Source organism: Salmo salar, chromosome 14 (assembly GCF_965601325.2).
Source record: "Salmo salar chromosome 14, fSalSal1, whole genome shotgun sequence".
NCBI classification, from domain to species: Eukaryota; Metazoa; Chordata; class Actinopteri; order Salmoniformes; family Salmonidae; genus Salmo; species Salmo salar.
In genome coordinates, this window is record NC_138304.1 from 69,703,474 (window position 1) to 69,725,497 (window position 22,024).

The 22,024-nt window shown below is 41.3% G+C and overlaps 1 protein-coding gene across 1 annotated transcript; it reads right to left on the reverse strand.

Moving 5' to 3' along the window:
- Positions 1 to 75: 75 nt before the first annotated feature.
- On the reverse strand, positions 76 to 22,006 carry LOC145860418 (uncharacterized). Its single transcript, XM_082961407.1, has 2 exons — positions 242 to 22,006; positions 76 to 92 (listed from the first exon to the last, which is right to left on the reverse strand). The coding sequence occupies exons 1-2, from the start codon at positions 21,987 to 21,989 to the stop codon at positions 76 to 78; spliced, it is 21,765 nt and encodes a 7,254-aa protein (XP_082817533.1). The 5' UTR covers positions 21,990 to 22,006.
- Positions 22,007 to 22,024: the final 18 nt, after the last annotated feature.

Genomic DNA, 22,024 nt, shown 5'->3' on the forward strand with positions numbered 1-22,024 from the left:
TTCTCATTTTCTCTCACCATTTCTGCCTCTTTCAATCTCAGTTCACCCATTGAGCTTTCTATCATTTCCTTGTCATTATCCATCTCTAGCAACTGTTTTTTCATGTCCGTCGTCATTTGTTCCAGATGTTCTTTCTCTTTCCTTTGGTCTTCCATGTGAGATTCTGTCTCCTCTCTCTGTCGCTGTGTCTCATTCCTCATTTGTTCCAGCTCCTCTCTCTCCTTTGTTAGCACATCCCGACTTTCTTCGATGTCTTGTTTCTCTCTTTCAATCTTGTCATTCATGAGTTCCAGTTCGTTCTGCTTTTGTTTGATCTTTTCCATGAAACCCACCATTTCTTCTCTTTGTTTTTGAGTTTGGATAGCCAGTTCTTCAACCTTCCCCCTCTCCCGTCTTGTCTCATCCATGACCTGATTTATGTTTTCAGATCGTCTTTCTAACTCAGCTTTGATCTGATCCAGCTTTTCCTTCTCCACACGAATGTCTTGTTTGTTTTGTTCTATTTCCTCCAATTGACCCTGGGTTTCAGACTTCATCAGCTCAAACTCATCTCTTTCTTTCATGGTCAATCCCGTCTTTCTCTCAAAGGCTTCTTTTTCCTTCTGTATCTCCTCCTTTACATCTTCAAGTTGTTGTCTTTCCCTCGTGAGCTTTTCCTTCCAGTCTTTTTCCATAGGCTCGGTCTGTGCTTCTGCTTCAGCCTTCAAGCTCGTCAAGTCTTCCCTTTGTCTTTTCATCAGTTCAAGACTGATATCCAATTCCTCTTTCTCCTTACTGATCTTATCTTGCCTCTCTTCCAACTGATCTTTCTCTTTCAGTACTTCATCCTTCCTGTCTTTCACTTCCTTCTTCTCTCTATCTAGTTCTTCACGCATTTTTTCCAACTCAAGCAATTTTGCATTCAGCTGGTCCTTTTCACTGTCAATTTCATCTCTAAGTCTTTTGATTTCATGACTTTCCTGCTTCAAGTTGTCCACCTTCCTTCCTATTTCTTCCCGCATTCTATCCTCTTCGTCTTTGAGTCTAGCCATCTTGTTTTCCATGTTCTCATTTTCTCTCACCATTTCTGCCTCTTTCAATCTCAGTTCACCCATTGAGCTTTCTATCATTTCCTTGTCATTATCCATCTCTAGCAACTGTTTTTTCATGTCCGTCGTCATTTGTTCCAGATGTTCTTTCTCTTTCCTTTGGTCTTCCATGTGAGATTCTGTCTCCTCTCTCTGTCGCTGTGTCTCATTCCTCATTTGTTCCAGCTCCTCTCTCTCCTTTGTTAGCACATCCCGACTTTCTTCGATGTCTTGTTTCTCTCTTTCAATCTTGTTATTCATGAGTTCCAGTTCGTTCTGCTTTTGTTTGTTCTTTTCCATGAAACCCACCATTTCTTCTCTTTGTTTTTGAGTTTGGATAGCCAGTTCTTCAACCTTCCCCCTCTCCCGTCTTGTCTCATCCATGACCTGATTTATGTTTTCAGATCGTCTTTCTAACTCAGCTTTGATCTGATCCAGCTTTTCCTTCTCCACACGAATGTCTTGTTTGCTTTGTTCTATTTCCACCATTTGACCCTGGGTTTCAGACTTCATCAGCTCAAACTCATCTCTTTCTTTCATGGTCAATCCCTTCTTTCTCTCAAAGGCTTCTTTTTCCTTCTGTATCTCCTCCTTTACATCTTCAAGTTGTTGTCTTTCCCTCGTGAGCTTTTCCTTCCAGTCTTTTTCCATAGGCTCGGTCTGTGCTTCTGCTTCAGCCTTCAAGCTCGTCAAGTCTTCCCTTTGTCTTTTCATCAGTTCAAGACTGATATCCAATTTCTCTTTCTCCTTACTGATCTTACCTCGCCTCTCTTCCAACTGATCTCTCTCTTTCAGTATTTCAACCTTCCTGTCTTTCACTTCCTTCTTCTCTCTATCTAGTTCTTCACGCATTTTTTCCAACTCAAGCAATTTTGCATTCAGCTGGTCCTTTTCACTGTCAATTTCATCTCTAAGTCTTTTGATTTCATGACTTTCCTGCTTCAAGTTGTCCATCTTCCTTCCTATTTCTTCCCGCATTCTATCCTCTTCGTCTTTGAGTCTAGCCATCTTGTTTTCCATGTTCTCCTTTTCTCTCACCATTTCTGCCTCTTTCAATCTCAGTTCACCCATTGAGCTTTCTATCATTTCCTTGTCATTATCCATCTCTAGCAACTGTTTTTTCATGTCTGTCGCCGTTTGTTCCAGATGTTCTTTCTCTTTCCTTTGGTCTTCCATGTGAGATTCTGTCTCCTCTCTCTGTCGCTGTGTCTCATTCCTCATTTGTTCCAGCTCCTCTCTCTCCTTTGTTAGCACATCCCGACTTTCTTCGATGTCTTGTTTCTCTCTTTCAATCTTGTTATTCATGAGTTCCAGTTCGTTCTGCTTTTGGTTGTTCTTTTCCATGAAACCCACCATTTCTTCTCTTTGTTTTTGAGTTTGGATAGCCAGTTCTTCAACCTTCCCCCTCTCCCGTCTTGTCTCATCCATGACCTGATTTATGTTTTCAGATCGCCTTTCTAACTCAGCTTTGATCTGATCCAGCTTTTCCTTCTCCACACGAATGTCTTGTTTGTTTTGTTCTATTTCCTCCAATTGTCCCTGGGTTTCAGACTTCATCAGCTCAAACTCATCTCTTTCTTTCATGGTCAATCCCGTCTTTCTCTCAAAGGCTTCTTTTTCCTTCTGTATCTCCTCCTTTACATCTTCAAGTTGTTGTCTTTCCCTCGTGAGCTTTTCCTTCCAGTCTTTTTCCATAGGCTCGGTCTGTGCTTCTGCTTCAGCCTTCAAGCTCGTCAAGTCTTCCCTTTGTCTTTTCATCAGTTCAAGACTGATATCCAATTCCTCTTTCTCCTTACTGATCTTATCTTGCCTCTCTTCCAACTGATCTTTCTCTTTCAGTACTTCATCCTTCCTGTCTTTCACTTCCTTCTTCTCTCTATCTAGTTCTTCACGCATTTTTTCCAACTCAAGCAATTTTGCATTCAGCTGGTCCTTTTCACTGTCAATTTCATCTCTAAGTCTTTTGATTTCATGACTTTCCTGCTTCAAGTTGTCCACCTTCCTTCCTATTTCTTCCCGCATTGTATCCTCTTCGTCTTTTAGTCTAGCCATCTTGTTTTCCATGTTCTCCTTTTCTCTCACCATTTCTGCCTCTTTCAATCTCAGTTCACCCATTGAGCTTTCTGTCATTTCCTTGTCATTATCCATCTCTAGCAACTGTTTTTTCATGTCCGTCGTCATTTGTTCCAGATGTTCTTTCTCTTTCCTTTGGTCTTCCATGTGAGATTCTGTCTCCTCTCTCTGTCGCTGTGTCTCATTCCTCATTTGTTCCAGCTCCTCTCTCTCCTTTGTTAGCACATCCCGACTTTCTTCGATGTCTTGTTTCTCTCTTTCAATCTTGTTATTCATGAGTTCCAGTTCGTTCTGCTTTTGGTTGTTCTTTTCCATGAAACCCACCATTTCTTCTCTTTGTTTTTGAGTTTGGATAGCCAGTTCTTCAACCTTCCCCCTCTCCCGTCTTGTCTCATCCATGACCTGATTTATGTTTTCAGATCGCCTTTCTAACTCAGCTTTGATCTGATCCAGCTTTTCCTTCTCCACACGAATGTCTTGTTTGTTTTGTTCTATTTCCTCCAATTGTCCCTGGGTTTCAGACTTCATCAGCTCAAACTCATCTCTTTCTTTCATGGTCAATCCCGTCTTTCTCTCAAAGGCTTCTTTTTCCTTCTGTATCTCCTCCTTTACATCTTCAAGTTGTTGTCTTTCCCTCGTGAGCTTTTCCTTCCAGTCTTTTTCCATAGGCTCGGTCTTTGCTTCTGCTTCAGCCTTCAAGCTCGTCAAGTCTTCCCTTTGTCTTTTCATCAGTTCAAGACTGATATCCAATTCCTCTTTCTCCTTACTGATCTTATCTTGCCTCTCTTCCAACTGATCTTTCTCTTTCAGTACTTCATCCTTCCTGTCTTTCACTTCCTTCTTCTCTCTATCTAGTTCTTCACGCATTTTTTCCAACTCAAGCAATTTTGCATTCAGCTGGTCCTTTTCACTGTCAATTTCATCTCTAAGTCTTTTGATTTCATGACTTTCCTGCTTCAAGTTGTCCATCTTCCTTCCTATTTCTTCCCGCATTCTATCCTCTTCATCTTTGAGTCTAGCCATCTTGTTTTCCATGTTCTCCTTTTCTCTCACCATTTCTGCCTCTTTCAATCTCAGTTCACCTATTGAGCTTTCTATCATTTCCTTGTCATTATGCATCTCTAGCAACTGTTTTTTCATGTCCGTCGTCATTTGTTCCAGATGTTCTTTCTCTTTCCTTTGGTCTTCCATGTGAGATTCTGTCTCCTCTCTCTGTCGCTGTGTCTCATTCCTCATTTGTTCCAGCTCCTCTCTCTCCTTTGTTAGCACATCCCGACTTTCTTCGATGTCTTGTTTCTCTCTTTCAATCTTGTTATTCATGAGTTCCAGTTCGTTCTGCTTTTGGTTGTTCTTTTCCATGAAACCCACCATTTCTTCTCTTTGTTTTTGAGTTTGGATAGCCAGTTCTTCAACCTTCCCCCTCTCCCGTCTTGTCTCATCCATGACCTGATTTATGTTTTCAGATCGTCTTTCTAACTCAGCTTTGATCTGATCCAGCTTTTCCTTCTCCACACGAATGTCTTGTTTGCTTTGTTCTATTTCCACCATTTCACCCTGGGTTTCAGACTTCATCAGCTCAAACTCATCTCTTTCTTTCATGGTCAATCCCTTCTTTCTCTCAAAGGCTTCTTTTTCCTTCTGTATCTCCTCCTTTACATCTTCAAGTTGTTGTCTTTCCCTCGTGAGCTTTTCCTTCCAGTCTTTTTCCATAGGCTCGGTCTGTGCTTCTGCTTCAGCCTTCAAGCTCGTCAAGTCTTCCCTTTGTCTTTTCATCAGTTCAAGACTGATATCCAATTCCTCTTTCTCCTTACTGATCTTATCTTGCCTCTCTTCCAACTGATCTTTCTCTTTCAGTACTTCATCCTTCCTGTCTTTCACTTCCTTCTTCTCTCTATCTAGTTCTTCACGCATTTTTTCCAACTCAAGCAATTTTGCATTCAGCTGGTCCTTTTCACTGTCAATTTCATCTCTAAGTCTTTTGATTTCATGACTTTCCTGCTTCAAGTTGTCCACCTTCCTTCCTATTTCTTCCCGCATTCTATCCTCTTCGTCTTTGAGTCTAGCCATCTTGTTTTCCATGTTCTCCTTTTCTCTCACCATTTCTGCCTCTTTCAATCTCAGTTCACCTATTGAGCTTTCTATCATTTCCTTGTCATTATCCATCTCTAGGAACTGTTTTTTCATGTCCGTCGTCATTTGTTCCAGATGTTCTTTCTCTTTCCTTTGGTCTTCCATGTGAGATTCTGTCTCCTCTCTCTGTCGCTGTGTCTCATTCCTCATTTGTTCCAGCTCCTCTCTCTCCTTTGTTAGCACATCCCGACTTTCTTCGATGTCTTGTTTCTCTCTTTCAATCTTGTTATTCATGAGTTCCAGTTCGTTCTGCTTTTGGTTGTTCTTTTCCATGAAACCCACCATTTCTTCTCTTTGTTTTTGAGTTTGGATAGCCAGTTCTTCAACCTTCCCCCTCTCCCGTCTTGTCTCATCCATGACCTGATTTATGTTTTCAGATCGTCTTTCTAACTCAGCTTTGATCTGATCCAGCTTTTCCTTCTCCACACGAATGTCTTGTTTGCTTTGTTCTATTTCCACCATTTGACCCTGGGTTTCAGACTTCATCAGCTCAAACTCATCTCTTTCTTTCATGGTCAATCCCTTCTTTCTCTCAAAGGCTTCTTTTTCCTTCTGTATCTCCTCCTTTACATCTTCAAGTTGTTGTCTTTCCCTCGTGAGCTTTTCCTTCCAGTCTTTTTCCATAGGATCGGTCTGTGCTTCTGCTTCAGCCTTCAAGCTCGTCAAGTCTTCCCTTTGTCTTTTCATCAGTTCAAGACTGATATCCAATTCCTCTTTCTCCTTACTGATCTTATCTTGCCTCTCTTCCAACTGATCTTTCTCTTTCAGTACTTCATCCTTCCTGTCTTTCACTTCCTTCTTCTCTCTATCTAGTTCTTCACGCATTTTTTCCAACTCAAGCAATTTTGCATTCAGCTGGTCCTTTTCACTGTCAATTACATCTCTAAGTCTTTTGATTTCATGACTTTCCTGCTTCAAGTTGTCCACCTTCCTTCCTATTTCTTCCCGCATTCTATCCTCTTCGTCTTTGAGTCTAGCCATCTTGTTTTCCATGTTCTCCTTTTCTCTCACCATTTCTGCCTCTTTCAATCTCAGTTCACCCATTGAGCTTTCTATCATTTCCTTGTCATTATCCATCTCTAGCAACTGTTTTTTCATGTCTGTCGCCGTTTGTTCCAGATGTTCTTTCTCTTTCCTTTGGTCTTCCATGTGAGATTCTGTCTCCTCTCTCTGTCGCTGTGTCTCATTCCTCATTTGTTCCAGCTCCTCTCTCTCCTTTGTTAGCACATCCCGACTTTCTTCGATGTCTTGTTTCTCTCTTTCAATCTTGTTATTCATGAGTTCCAGTTCGTTCTGCTTTTGGTTGTTCTTTTCCATGAAACCCACCATTTCTTCTCTTTGTTTTTGAGTTTGGATAGCCAGTTCTTCAACCTTCCCCCTCTCCCGTCTTGTCTCATCCATGACCTGATTTATGTTTTCAGATCGTCTTTCTAACTCAGCTTTGATCTGATCCAGCTTTTCCTTCTCCACACGAATGTCTTGTTTGCTTTGTTCTATTTCCACCATTTGACCCTGGGTTTCAGACTTCATCAGCTCAAACTCATCTCTTTCTTTCATGGTCAATCCCTTCTTTCTCTCAAAGGCTTCTTTTTCCTTCTGTATCTCCTCCTTTACATCTTCAAGTTGTTGTCTTTCCCTCGTGAGCTTTTCCTTCCAGTCTTTTTCCATAGGATCGGTCTGTGCTTCTGCTTCAGCCTTCAAGCTCGTCAAGTCTTCCCTTTGTCTTTTCATCAGTTCAAGACTGATATCCAATTCCTCTTTCTCCTTACTGATCTTATCTTGCCTCTCTTCCAACTGATCTTTCTCTTTCAGTACTTCATCCTTCCTATCTTTCACTTCCTTCTTCTCTCTATCTAGTTCTTCACGCATTTTTTCCAACTCAAGCAATTTTGCATTCAGCTGGTCCTTTTCACTGTCAATTACATCTCTAAGTCTTTTGATTTCATGACTTTCCTGCTTCAAGTTGTCCACCTTCCTTCCTATTTCTTCCCGCATTCTATCCTCTTCGTCTTTGAGTCTAGCCATCTTGTTTTCCATGTTCTCCTTTTCTCTCACCATTTCTGCCTCTTTCAATCTCAGTTCACCCATTGAGCTTTCTATCATTTCCTTGTCATTATCCATCTCTAGCAACTGTTTTTTCATGTCCGTCGTCATTTGTTCCAGATGTTCTTTCTCTTTCCTTTGGTCTTCCATGTGAGATTCTGTCTCCTCTCTCTGTCGCTGTGTCTCATTCCTCATTTGTTCCAGCTCCTCTCTCTCCTTTGTTAGCACATCCCGACTTTCTTCGATGTCTTGTTTCTCTCTTTCAATCTTGTCATTCATGAGTTCCAGTTCGTTCTGCTTTTGTTTGATCTTTTCCATGAAAACCACCATTTCTTCTCTTTGTTTTTGAGTTTGGATAGCCAGTTCTTCAACCTTCCCCCTCTCCCGTCTTGTCTCATCCATGACCTGATTTATGTTTTCAGATCGCCTTTCTAACTCAGCTTTGATCTGATCCAGCTTTTCCTTCTCCACACGAATGTCTTGTTTGTTTTGTTCTATTTCCTCCAATTGTCCCTGGGTTTCAGACTTCATCAGCTCAAACTCATCTCTTTCTTTCATGGTCAATCCCGTCTTTCTCTCAAAGGCTTCTTTTTCCTTCTGTATCTCCTCCTTTACATCTTCAAGTTGTTGTCTTTCCCTCGTGAGCTTTTCCTTCCAGTCTTTTTCCATAGGCTCGGTCTGTGCTTCTGCTTCAGCCTTCAAGCTCGTCAAGTCTTCCCTTTGTCTTTTCATCAGTTCAAGACTGATATCCAATTCCTCTTTCTCCTTACTGATCTTATCTTGCCTCTCTTCCAACTGATCTTTCTCTTTCAGTACTTCATCCTTCCTGTCTTTCACTTCCTTCTTCTCTCTATCTAGTTCTTCACGCATTTTTTCCAACTCAAGCAATTTTGCATTCAGCTGGTCCTTTTCACTGTCAATTTCATCTCTAAGTCTTTTGATTTCATGACTTTCCTGCTTCAAGTTGTCCACCTTCCTTCCTATTTCTTCCCGCATTCTATCCTCTTCGTCTTTGAGTCTAGCCATCTTGTTTTCCATGTTCTCCTTTTCTCTCACCATTTCTGCCTCTTTCAATCTCAGTTCACCTATTGAGCTTTCTATCATTTCCTTGTCATTATCCATCTCTAGCAACTGTTTTTTCATGTCCGTCGTCATTTGTTCCAGATGTTCTTTCTCTTTCCTTTGGTCTTCCATGTGAGATTCTGTCTCCTCTCTCTGTCGCTGTGTCTCATTCCTCATTTGTTCCAGCTCCTCTCTCTCCTTTGTTAGCACATCCCGACTTTCTTCGATGTCTTGTTTCTCTCTTTCAATCTTGTCATTCATGAGTTCCAGTTCGTTCTGCTTTTGTTTGATCTTTTCCATGAAACCCACCATTTCTTCTCTTTGTTTTTGAGTTTGGATAGCCAGTTCTTCAACCTTCCCCCTCTCCCGTCTTGTCTCATCCATGACCTGATTTATGTTTTCAGATCGCCTTTCTAACTCAGCTTTGATCTGATCCAGCTTTTCCTTCTCCACACGAATGTCTTGTTTGTTTTGTTCTATTTCCTCCAATTGTCCCTGGGTTTCAGACTTCATCAGCTCAAACTCATCTCTTTCTTTCATGGTCAATCCCGTCTTTCTCTCAAAGGCTTCTTTTTCCTTCTGCATCTCCTCCTTTACATCTTCAAGTTGTTGTCTTTCCCTCGTGAGCTTTTCCTTCCAGTCTTTTTCCATAGGCTCGGTCTGTGCTTCTGCTTCAGCCTTCAAGCTCGTCAAGTCTTCCCTTTGTCTTTTCATCAGTTCAAGACTGATATCCAATTCCTCTTTCTCCTTACTGATCTTATCTTGCCTCTCTTCCAACTGATCTTTCTCTTTCAGTACTTCATCCTTCCTGTCTTTCACTTCCTTCTTCTCTCTATCTAGTTCTTCACGCATTTTTTCCAACTCAAGCAATTTTGCATTCAGCTGGTCCTTTTCACTGTCAATTACATCTCTAAGTCTTTTGATTTCATGACTTTCCTGCTTCAAGTTGTCCACCTTCCTTCCTATTTCTTCCCGCATTCTATCCTCTTCGTCTTTGAGTCTAGCCATCTTGTTTTCCATGTTCTCCTTTTCTCTCACCATTTCTGCCTCTTTCAATCTCAGTTCACCCATTGAGCTTTCTATCATTTCCTTGTCATTATCCATCTCTAGCAACTGTTTTTTCATGTCTGTCGCCGTTTGTTCCAGATGTTCTTTCTCTTTCCTTTGGTCTTCCATGTGAGATTCTGTCTCCTCTCTCTGTCGCTGTGTCTCATTCCTCATTTGTTCCAGCTCCTCTCTCTCCTTTGTTAGCACATCCCGACTTTCTTCGATGTCTTGTTTCTCTCTTTCAATCTTGTTATTCATGAGTTCCAGTTCGTTCTGCTTTTGGTTGTTCTTTTCCATGAAACCCACCATTTCTTCTCTTTGTTTTTGAGTTTGGATAGCCAGTTCTTCAACCTTCCCCCTCTCCCGTCTTGTCTCATCCATGACCTGATTTATGTTTTCAGATCGTCTTTCTAACTCAGCTTTGATCTGATCCAGCTTTTCCTTCTCCACACGAATGTCTTGTTTGCTTTGTTCTATTTCCACCATTTGACCCTGGGTTTCAGACTTCATCAGCTCAAACTCATCTCTTTCTTTCATGGTCAATCCCTTCTTTCTCTCAAAGGCTTCTTTTTCCTTCTGTATCTCCTCCTTTACATCTTCAAGTTGTTGTCTTTCCCTCGTGAGCTTTTCCTTCCAGTCTTTTTCCATAGGATCGGTCTGTGCTTCTGCTTCAGCCTTCAAGCTCGTCAAGTCTTCCCTTTGTCTTTTCATCAGTTCAAGACTGATATCCAATTCCTCTTTCTCCTTACTGATCTTATCTTGCCTCTCTTCCAACTGATCTTTCTCTTTCAGTACTTCATCCTTCCTATCTTTCACTTCCTTCTTCTCTCTATCTAGTTCTTCACGCATTTTTTCCAACTCAAGCAATTTTGCATTCAGCTGGTCCTTTTCACTGTCAATTACATCTCTAAGTCTTTTGATTTCATGACTTTCCTGCTTCAAGTTGTCCACCTTCCTTCCTATTTCTTCCCGCATTCTATCCTCTTCGTCTTTGAGTCTAGCCATCTTGTTTTCCATGTTCTCCTTTTCTCTCACCATTTCTGCCTCTTTCAATCTCAGTTCACCCATTGAGCTTTCTATCATTTCCTTGTCATTATCCATCTCTAGCAACTGTTTTTTCATGTCCGTCGTCATTTGTTCCAGATGTTCTTTCTCTTTCCTTTGGTCTTCCATGTGAGATTCTGTCTCCTCTCTCTGTCGCTGTGTCTCATTCCTCATTTGTTCCAGCTCCTCTCTCTCCTTTGTTAGCACATCCCGACTTTCTTCGATGTCTTGTTTCTCTCTTTCAATCTTGTCATTCATGAGTTCCAGTTCGTTCTGCTTTTGTTTGATCTTTTCCATGAAAACCACCATTTCTTCTCTTTGTTTTTGAGTTTGGATAGCCAGTTCTTCAACCTTCCCCCTCTCCCGTCTTGTCTCATCCATGACCTGATTTATGTTTTCAGATCGCCTTTCTAACTCAGCTTTGATCTGATCCAGCTTTTCCTTCTCCACACGAATGTCTTGTTTGTTTTGTTCTATTTCCTCCAATTGTCCCTGGGTTTCAGACTTCATCAGCTCAAACTCATCTCTTTCTTTCATGGTCAATCCCGTCTTTCTCTCAAAGGCTTCTTTTTCCTTCTGTATCTCCTCCTTTACATCTTCAAGTTGTTGTCTTTCCCTCGTGAGCTTTTCCTTCCAGTCTTTTTCCATAGGCTCGGTCTGTGCTTCTGCTTCAGCCTTCAAGCTCGTCAAGTCTTCCCTTTGTCTTTTCATCAGTTCAAGACTGATATCCAATTCCTCTTTCTCCTTACTGATCTTATCTTGCCTCTCTTCCAACTGATCTTTCTCTTTCAGTACTTCATCCTTCCTGTCTTTCACTTCCTTCTTCTCTCTATCTAGTTCTTCACGCATTTTTTCCAACTCAAGCAATTTTGCATTCAGCTGGTCCTTTTCACTGTCAATTTCATCTCTAAGTCTTTTGATTTCATGACTTTCCTGCTTCAAGTTGTCCACCTTCCTTCCTATTTCTTCCCGCATTCTATCCTCTTCGTCTTTGAGTCTAGCCATCTTGTTTTCCATGTTCTCCTTTTCTCTCACCATTTCTGCCTCTTTCAATCTCAGTTCACCTATTGAGCTTTCTATCATTTCCTTGTCATTATCCATCTCTAGCAACTGTTTTTTCATGTCCGTCGTCATTTGTTCCAGATGTTCTTTCTCTTTCCTTTGGTCTTCCATGTGAGATTCTGTCTCCTCTCTCTGTCGCTGTGTCTCATTCCTCATTTGTTCCAGCTCCTCTCTCTCCTTTGTTAGCACATCCCGACTTTCTTCGATGTCTTGTTTCTCTCTTTCAATCTTGTCATTCATGAGTTCCAGTTCGTTCTGCTTTTGTTTGATCTTTTCCATGAAAACCACCATTTCTTCTCTTTGTTTTTGAGTTTGGATAGCCAGTTCTTCAACCTTCCCCCTCTCCCGTCTTGTCTCATCCATGACCTGATTTATGTTTTCAGATCGCCTTTCTAACTCAGCTTTGATCTGATCCAGCTTTTCCTTCTCCACACGAATGTCTTGTTTGTTTTGTTCTATTTCCTCCAATTGTCCCTGGGTTTCAGACTTCATCAGCTCAAACTCATCTCTTTCTTTCATGGTCAATCCCGTCTTTCTCTCAAAGGCTTCTTTTTCCTTCTGTATCTCCTCCTTTACATCTTCAAGTTGTTGTCTTTCCCTCGTGAGCTTTTCCTTCCAGTCTTTTTCCATAGGCTCGGTCTGTGCTTCTGCTTCAGCCTTCAAGCTCGTCAAGTCTTCCCTTTGTCTTTTCATCAGTTCAAGACTGATATCCAATTCCTCTTTCTCCTTACTGATCTTATCTTGCCTCTCTTCCAACTGATCTTTCTCTTTCAGTACTTCATCCTTCCTGTCTTTCACTTCCTTCTTCTCTCTATCTAGTTCTTCACGCATTTTTTCCAACTCAAGCAATTTTGCATTCAGCTGGTCCTTTTCACTGTCAATTTCATCTCTAAGTCTTTTGATTTCATGACTTTCCTGCTTCAAGTTGTCCACCTTCCTTCCTATTTCTTCCCGCATTCTATCCTCTTCGTCTTTGAGTCTAGCCATCTTGTTTTCCATGTTCTCCTTTTCTCTCACCATTTCTGCCTCTTTCAATCTCAGTTCACCTATTGAGCTTTCTATCATTTCCTTGTCATTATCCATCTCTAGCAACTGTTTTTTCATGTCCGTCGTCATTTGTTCCAGATGTTCTTTCTCTTTCCTTTGGTCTTCCATGTGAGATTCTGTCTCCTCTCTCTGTCGCTGTGTCTCATTCCTCATTTGTTCCAGCTCCTCTCTCTCCTTTGTTAGCACATCCCGACTTTCTTCGATGTCTTGTTTCTCTCTTTCAATCTTGTCATTCATGAGTTCCAGTTCGTTCTGCTTTTGTTTGATCTTTTCCATGAAACCCACCATTTCTTCTCTTTGTTTTTGAGTTTGGATAGCCAGTTCTTCAACCTTCCCCCTCTCCCGTCTTGTCTCATCCATGACCTGATTTATGTTTTCAGATCGCCTTTCTAACTCAGCTTTGATCTGATCCAGCTTTTCCTTCTCCACACGAATGTCTTGTTTGTTTTGTTCTATTTCCTCCAATTGTCCCTGGGTTTCAGACTTCATCAGCTCAAACTCATCTCTTTCTTTCATGGTCAATCCCGTCTTTCTCTCAAAGGCTTCTTTTTCCTTCTGCATCTCCTCCTTTACATCTTCAAGTTGTTGTCTTTCCCTCGTGAGCTTTTCCTTCCAGTCTTTTTCCATAGGCTCGGTCTGTGCTTCTGCTTCAGCCTTCAAGCTCGTCAAGTCTTCCCTTTGTCTTTTCATCAGTTCAAGACTGATATCCAATTCCTCTTTCTCCTTACTGATCTTATCTTGCCTCTCTTCCAACTGATCTTTCTCTTTCAGTACTTCATCCTTCCTGTCTTTCACTTCCTTCTTCTCTCTATCTAGTTCTTCACGCATTTTTTCCAACTCAAGCAATTTTGCATTCAGCTGGTCCTTTTCACTGTCAATTACATCTCTAAGTCTTTTGATTTCATGACTTTCCTGCTTCAAGTTGTCCACCTTCCTTCCTATTTCTTCCCGCATTCTATCCTCTTCGTCTTTGAGTCTAGCCATCTTGTTTTCCATGTTCTCCTTTTCTCTCACCATTTCTGCCTCTTTCAATCTCAGTTCACCCATTGAGCTTTCTATCATTTCCTTGTCATTATCCATCTCTAGCAACTGTTTTTTCATGTCTGTCGCCGTTTGTTCCAGATGTTCTTTCTCTTTCCTTTGGTCTTCCATGTGAGATTCTGTCTCCTCTCTCTGTCGCTGTGTCTCATTCCTCATTTGTTCCAGCTCCTCTCTCTCCTTTGTTAGCACATCCCGACTTTCTTCGATGTCTTGTTTCTCTCTTTCAATCTTGTTATTCATGAGTTCCAGTTCGTTCTGCTTTTGGTTGTTCTTTTCCATGAAACCCACCATTTCTTCTCTTTGTTTTTGAGTTTGGATAGCCAGTTCTTCAACCTTCCCCCTCTCCCGTCTTGTCTCATCCATGACCTGATTTATGTTTTCAGATCGTCTTTCTAACTCAGCTTTGATCTGATCCAGCTTTTCCTTCTCCACACGAATGTCTTGTTTGCTTTGTTCTATTTCCACCATTTGACCCTGGGTTTCAGACTTCATCAGCTCAAACTCATCTCTTTCTTTCATGGTCAATCCCTTCTTTCTCTCAAAGGCTTCTTTTTCCTTCTGTATCTCCTCCTTTACATCTTCAAGTTGTTGTCTTTCCCTCGTGAGCTTTTCCTTCCAGTCTTTTTCCATAGGATCGGTCTGTGCTTCTGCTTCAGCCTTCAAGCTCGTCAAGTCTTCCCTTTGTCTTTTCATCAGTTCAAGACTGATATCCAATTCCTCTTTCTCCTTACTGATCTTATCTTGCCTCTCTTCCAACTGATCTTTCTCTTTCAGTACTTCATCCTTCCTATCTTTCACTTCCTTCTTCTCTCTATCTAGTTCTTCACGCATTTTTTCCAACTCAAGCAATTTTGCATTCAGCTGGTCCTTTTCACTGTCAATTACATCTCTAAGTCTTTTGATTTCATGACTTTCCTGCTTCAAGTTGTCCACCTTCCTTCCTATTTCTTCCCGCATTCTATCCTCTTCGTCTTTGAGTCTAGCCATCTTGTTTTCCATGTTCTCCTTTTCTCTCACCATTTCTGCCTCTTTCAATCTCAGTTCACCCATTGAGCTTTCTATCATTTCCTTGTCATTATCCATCTCTAGCAACTGTTTTTTCATGTCCGTCGTCATTTGTTCCAGATGTTCTTTCTCTTTCCTTTGGTCTTCCATGTGAGATTCTGTCTCCTCTCTCTGTCGCTGTGTCTCATTCCTCATTTGTTCCAGCTCCTCTCTCTCCTTTGTTAGCACATCCCGACTTTCTTCGATGTCTTGTTTCTCTCTTTCAATCTTGTCATTCATGAGTTCCAGTTCGTTCTGCTTTTGTTTGATCTTTTCCATGAAAACCACCATTTCTTCTCTTTGTTTTTGAGTTTGGATAGCCAGTTCTTCAACCTTCCCCCTCTCCCGTCTTGTCTCATCCATGACCTGATTTATGTTTTCAGATCGCCTTTCTAACTCAGCTTTGATCTGATCCAGCTTTTCCTTCTCCACACGAATGTCTTGTTTGTTTTGTTCTATTTCCTCCAATTGTCCCTGGGTTTCAGACTTCATCAGCTCAAACTCATCTCTTTCTTTCATGGTCAATCCCGTCTTTCTCTCAAAGGCTTCTTTTTCCTTCTGTATCTCCTCCTTTACATCTTCAAGTTGTTGTCTTTCCCTCGTGAGCTTTTCCTTCCAGTCTTTTTCCATAGGCTCGGTCTGTGCTTCTGCTTCAGCCTTCAAGCTCGTCAAGTCTTCCCTTTGTCTTTTCATCAGTTCAAGACTGATATCCAATTCCTCTTTCTCCTTACTGATCTTATCTTGCCTCTCTTCCAACTGATCTTTCTCTTTCAGTACTTCATCCTTCCTGTCTTTCACTTCCTTCTTCTCTCTATCTAGTTCTTCACGCATTTTTTCCAACTCAAGCAATTTTGCATTCAGCTGGTCCTTTTCACTGTCAATTTCATCTCTAAGTCTTTTGATTTCATGACTTTCCTGCTTCAAGTTGTCCACCTTCCTTCCTATTTCTTCCCGCATTCTATCCTCTTCGTCTTTGAGTCTAGCCATCTTGTTTTCCATGTTCTCCTTTTCTCTCACCATTTCTGCCTCTTTCAATCTCAGTTCACCTATTGAGCTTTCTATCATTTCCTTGTCATTATCCATCTCTAGCAACTGTTTTTTCATGTCCGTCGTCATTTGTTCCAGATGTTCTTTCTCTTTCCTTTGGTCTTCCATGTGAGATTCTGTCTCCTCTCTCTGTCGCTGTGTCTCATTCCTCATTTGTTCCAGCTCCTCTCTCTCCTTTGTTAGCACATCCCGACTTTCTTCGATGTCTTGTTTCTCTCTTTCAATCTTGTCATTCATGAGTTCCAGTTCGTTCTGCTTTTGTTTGATCTTTTCCATGAAACCCACCATTTCTTCTCTTTGTTTTTGAGTTTGGATAGCCAGTTCTTCAACCTTCCCCCTCTCCCGTCTTGTCTCATCCATGACCTGATTTATGTTTTCAGATCGCCTTTCTAACTCAGCTTTGATCTGATCCAGCTTTTCCTTCTCCACACGAATGTCTTGTTTGTTTTGTTCTATTTCCTCCAATTGTCCCTGGGTTTCAGACTTCATCAGCTCAAACTCATCTCTTTCTTTCATGGTCAATCCCGTCTTTCTCTCAAAGGCTTCTTTTTCCTTCTGCATCTCCTCCTTTACATCTTCAAGTTGTTGTCTTTCCCTCGTGAGCTTTTCCTTCCAGTCTTTTTCCATAGGCTCGGTCTGTGCTTCTGCTTCAGCCTTCAAGCTCGTCAAGTCTTCCCTTTGTCTTTTCATCAGTTCAAGACTGATATCCAATTCCTCTTTCTCCTTACTGATCTTATCTTGCCTCTCTTCCAACTGATCTTTCTCTTTCAGTACTTCATCCTTCCTGTCTTTCACTTCCTTCTTCTCTCTATCTAGTTCTTCACGCATTTTTTCCAACTCAAGCAATTTTGCATTCAGCTGGTCCTTTTCACTGTCAATTTCATCTCTAAGTCTTTTGATTTCATGACTTTCCTGCTTCAAGTTGTCCACCTTCCTTCCTATTTCTTCCCGCATTCTATCCTCTTCGTCTTTGAGTCTAGCCATCTTGTTTTCCATGTTCTCCTTTTCTCTCACCATTTCTGCCTCTTTCAATCTCAGTTCACCTATTGAGCTTTCTATCATTTCCTTGTCATTATCCATCTCTAGCAACTGTTTTTTCATGTCCGTCGTCATTTGTTCCAGATGTTCTTTCTCTTTCCTTTGGTCTTCCATGTGAGATTCTGTCTCCTCTCTCTGTCGCTGTGTCTCATTCCTCATTTGTTCCAGCTCCTCTCTCTCCTTTGTTAGCACATCCCGACTTTCTTCGATGTCTTGTTTCTCTCTTTCAATCTTGTCATTCATGAGTTCCAGTTCGTTCTGCTTTTGTTTGATCTTTTCCATGAAACCCACCATTTCTTCTCTTTGTTTTTGAGTTTGGATAGCCAGTTCTTCAACCTTCCCCCTCTCCCGTCTTGTCTCATCCATGACCTGATTTATGTTTTCAGATCGCCTTTCTAACTCAGCTTTGATCTGATCCAGCTTTTCCTTCTCCACACGAATGTCTTGTTTGTTTTGTTCTATTTCCTCCAATTGTCCCTGGGTTTCAGACTTCATCAGCTCAAACTCATCTCTTTCTTTCATGGTCAATCCCGTCTTTCTCTCAAAGGCTTCTTTTTCCTTCTGCATCTCCTCCTTTACATCTTCAAGTTGTTGTCTTTCCCTCGTGAGCTTTTCCTTCCAGTCTTTTTCCATAGGCTCGGTCTGTGCTTCTGCTTCAGCCTTCAAGCTCGTCAAGTCTTCCCTTTGTCTTTTCATCAGTTCAAGACTGATATCCAATTCCTCTTTCTCCTTACTGATCTTATCTTGCCTCTCTTCCAACTGATCTTTCTCTTTCAGTACTTCATCCTTCCTGTCTTTCACTTCCTTCTTCTCTCTATCTAGTTCTTCACGCATTTTTTCCAACTCAAGCAATTTTGCATTCATCTGGTCCTTTTCACTGTCAATTTCATCTCTAAGTCTTTTGATTTCATGACTTTCCTGCTTCAAGTTGTCCACCTTCCTTCCTATTTCTTCCCGCATTCTATCCTCTTCGTCTTTGAGTCTAGCCATCTTGTTTTCCATGTTCTCCTTTTCTCTCACCATTTCTGCCTCTTTCAATCTCAGTTCACCTATTGAGCTTTCTATCATTTCCTTGTCATTATCCATCTCTAGCAACTGTTTTTTCATGTCCGTCGTCATTTGTTCCAGATGTTCTTTCTCTTTCCTTTGGTCTTCCATGTGAGATTCTGTCTCCTCTCTCTGTCGCTGTGTCTCATTCCTCATTTGTTCCAGCTCCTCTCTCTCCTTTGTTAGCACATCCCGACTTTCTTCGATGTCTTGTTTCTCTCTTTCAATCTTGTCATTCATGAGTTCCAGTTCGTTCTGCTTTTGTTTGATCTTTTCCATGAAACCCACCATTTCTTCTCTTTGTTTTTGAGTTTGGATAGCCAGTTCTTCAACCTTCCCCCTCTCCCGTCTTGTCTCATCCATGACCTGATTTATGTTTTCAGATCGCCTTTCTAACTCAGCTTTGATCTGATCCAGCTTTTCCTTCTCCACACGAATGTCTTGTTTGTTTTGTTCTATTTCCTCCAATTGTCCCTGGGTTTCAGACTTCATCAGCTCAAACTCATCTCTTTCTTTCATGGTCAATCCCGTCTTTCTCTCAAAGGCTTCTTTTTCCTTCTGCATCTCCTCCTTTACATCTTCAAGTTGTTGTCTTTCCCTCGTGAGCTTTTCCTTCCAGTCTTTTTCCATAGGCTCGGTCTGTGCTTCTGCTTCAGCCTTCAAGCTCGTCAAGTCTTCCCTTTGTCTTTTCATCAGTTCAAGACTGATATCCAATTCCTCTTTCTCCTTACTGATCTTATCTTGCCTCTCTTCCAACTGATCTTTCTCTTTCAGTACTTCATCCTTCCTGTCTTTCACTTCCTTCTTCTCTCTATCTAGTTCTTCACGCATTTTTTCCAACTCAAGCAATTTTGCATTCAGCTGGTCCTTTTCACTGTCAATTTCATCTCTAAGTCTTTTGATTTCATGACTTTCCTGCTTCAAGTTGTCCACCTTCCTTCCTATTTCTTCCCGCATTCTATCCTCTTCGTCTTTGAGTCTAGCCATCTTGTTTTCCATGTTCTCCTTTTCTCTCACCATTTCTGCCTCTTTCAATCTCAGTTCACCTATTGAGCTTTCTATCATTTCCTTGTCATTATCCATCTCTAGCAACTGTTTTTTCATGTCCGTCGTCATTTGTTCCAGATGGTCTTTCTCTTTCCTTTGGTCTTCCATGTGAGATTCTGTCTCCTCTCTCTGTCGCTGTGTCTCATTCCTCATTTGTTCCAGCTCCTCTCTCTCCTTTGTTAGCACATCCCGACTTTCTTCGATGTCTTGTTTCTCTCTTTCAATCTTGTCATTCATGAGTTCCAGTTCGTTCTGCTTTTGTTTGATCTTTTCCATGAAACCCATCATTTCTTCTCTTTGTTTTTGAGTTTGGATAGCCAGTTCTTCAACCTTCCCCCTCTCCCGTCTTGTCTCATCCATGACCTGATTTATGTTTTCAGATCGCCTTTCTAACTCAGCTTTGATCTGATCCAGCTTTTCCTTCTCCACACGAATGTATTGTTTGTTTTGTTCTATTTCCTCCAATTGTCCCTGGGTTTCAGACTTCATCAGCTCAAACTCATCTCTTTCTTTCATGGTCAATCCCGTCTTTCTCTCAAAGGCTTCTTTTTCCTTCTGTATCTCCTCCTTTACATCTTCAAGTTGTTGTCTTTCCCTCGTGAGCTTTTCCTTCCAGTCTTTTTCCATAGGCTCGGTCTGTGCTTCTGCTTCAGCCTTCAAGCTCGTCAAGTCTTCCCTTTGTCTTTTCATCAGTTCAAGACTGATATCCAATTCCTCTTTCTCCTTACTGATCTTATCTTGCCTCTCTTCCAACTGATCTTTCTCTTTCAGTACTTCATCCTTCCTGTCTTTCACTTCCTTCTTCTCTCTATCTAGTTCTTCACGCATTTTTTCCAACTCAAGCAATTTTGCATTCAGCTGGTCCTTTTCACTGTCAATTTCATCTCTAAGTCTTTTGATTTCATGACTTTCCTGCTTCAAGTTGTCCACCTTCCTTCCTATTTCTTCCCGCATTCTATCCTCTTCGTCTTTGAGTCTAGCCATCTTGTTTTCCATGTTCTCCTTTTCTCTCACCATTTCTGCCTCTTTCAATCTCAGTTCACCTATTGAGCTTTCTATCATTTCCTTGTCATTATCCATCTCTAGCAACTGTTTTTTCATGTCCGTCGTCATTTGTTCCAGATGTTCTTTCTCTTTCCTTTGGTCTTCCATGTGAGATTCTGTCTCCTCTCTCTGTCGCTGTGTCTCATTCCTCATTTGTTCCAGCTCCTCTCTCTCCTTTGTTAGCACATCCCGACTTTCTTCGATGTCTTGTTTCTCTCTTTCAATCTTGTCATTCATGAGTTCCAGTTCGTTCTGCTTTTGTTTGATCTTTTCCATGAAACCCATCATTTCTTCTCTTTGTTTTTGAGTTTGGATAGCCAGTTCTTCAACCTTCCCCCTCTCCCGTCTTGTCTCATCCATGACCTGATTTATGTTTTCAGATCGCCTTTCTAACTCAGCTTTGATCTGATCCAGCTTTTCCTTCTCCACACGAATGTATTGTTTGTTTTGTTCTATTTCCTCCAATTGTCCCTGGGTTTCAGACTTCATCAGCTCAAACTCATCTCTTTCTTTCATGGTCAATCCCGTCTTTCTCTCAAAGGCTTCTTTTTCCTTCTGTATCTCCTCCTTTACATCTTCAAGTTGTTGTCTTTCCCTCGTGAGCTTTTCCTTCCAGTCTTTTTCCATAGGCTCGGTCTGTGCTTCTGCTTCAGCCTTCAAGCTTGTCAAGTCTTCCCTTTGTCTTTTCATCAGTTCAAGACTGATATCCAATTCCTCTTTCTCCTTACTGATCTTATCTTGCCTCTCTTCCAACTGATCTTTCTCTTTCAGTACTTCATCCTTCCTGTCTTTCACTTCCTTCTTCTCTCTATCTAGTTCTTCACGCATTTTTTCCAACTCAAGCAATTTTGTATTCAGCTGGTCCTTTTCACTGTCAATTTCATCTCTAAGTCTTTTGATTTCATGACTTTCCTGCTTCAAGTTGTCCACCTTCCTTCCTATTTCTTCCCGCATTCTATCCTCTTCGTCTTTGAGTCTAGCCATCTTGTTTTCCATGTTCTCCTTTTCTCTCACCATTTCTGCCTCTTTCAATCTCAGTTCACCCATTGAGCTTTCTATCATTTCCTTGTCATTATCCATCTCTAGCAACTGTTTTTTCATGTCCGTCGTCATTTGTTCCAGATGTTCTTTCTCTTTCCTTTGGTCTTCCATGTGAGATTCTGTCTCCTCTCTCTGTCGCTGTGTCTCATTCCTCATTTGTTCCAGCTCCTCTCTCTCCTTTGTTAGCACATCCCGACTTTCTTCGATGTCTTGTTTCTCTCTTTCAATCTTGTTATTCATGAGTTCCAGTTCGTTCTGCTTTTGGTTGTTCTTTTCCATGAAACCCACCATTTCTTCTCTTTGTTTTTGAGTTTGGATAGCCAGTTCTTCAACCTTCTCCCTCTCCCGTCTTGTCTCATCCATGACCTGATTTATGTTTTCAGATCGTCTTTCTAACTCAGCTTTGATCTGATCCAGCTTTTCCTTCTCCACACGAATGTCTTGTTTGCTTTGTTCTATTTCCACCATTTGACCCTGGGTTTCAGACTTCATCAGCTCAAACTCATCTCTTTCTTTCATAGTCAATCCCGTCTTTCTCTCAAAGGCTTCTTTTTCCTTCTGTATCTCCTCCTTTACATCTTCAAGTTGTTGTCTTTCCCTCGTGAGCTTTTCCTTCCAGTCTTTTTCCATAGGCTCGGTCTGTGCTTCTGCTTCAGCCTTCAAGCTCGTCAAGTCTTCCCTTTGTCTTTTCATCAGTTCAAGACTGATATCCAATTCCTCTTTCTCCTTACTGATCTTATCTCGCCTCTCTTCCAACTGATCTTTCTCTTTCAGTACTTCATCCTTCCTGTCTTTCACTTCCTTCTTCTCTCTATCTAGTTCTTCACGCATTTTTTCCAACTCAAGCAATTTTGTATTCAGCTGGTCCTTTTCACTGTCAATTTCATCTCTAAGTCTTTTGATTTCATGACTTTCCTGCTTCAAGTTGTCCACCTTCCTTCCTATTTCTTCCCGCATTCTATCCTCTTCGTCTTTGAGTCTAGCCATCTTGTTTTCCATGTTCTCCTTTTCTCTCACCATTTCTGCCTCTTTCAATCTCAGTTCACCCATTGAGCTTTCTATCATTCCCTTGTCATTATCCATCTCTAGCAACAGTTTTT

Coding starts and splice junctions, on each gene's coding strand:
- LOC145860418 (XM_082961407.1), bottom strand. CDS start 21,989: ATGATAGAAAGCTCAATGGGTGAACTGAGATTGAAAGAGGCAGAAATG.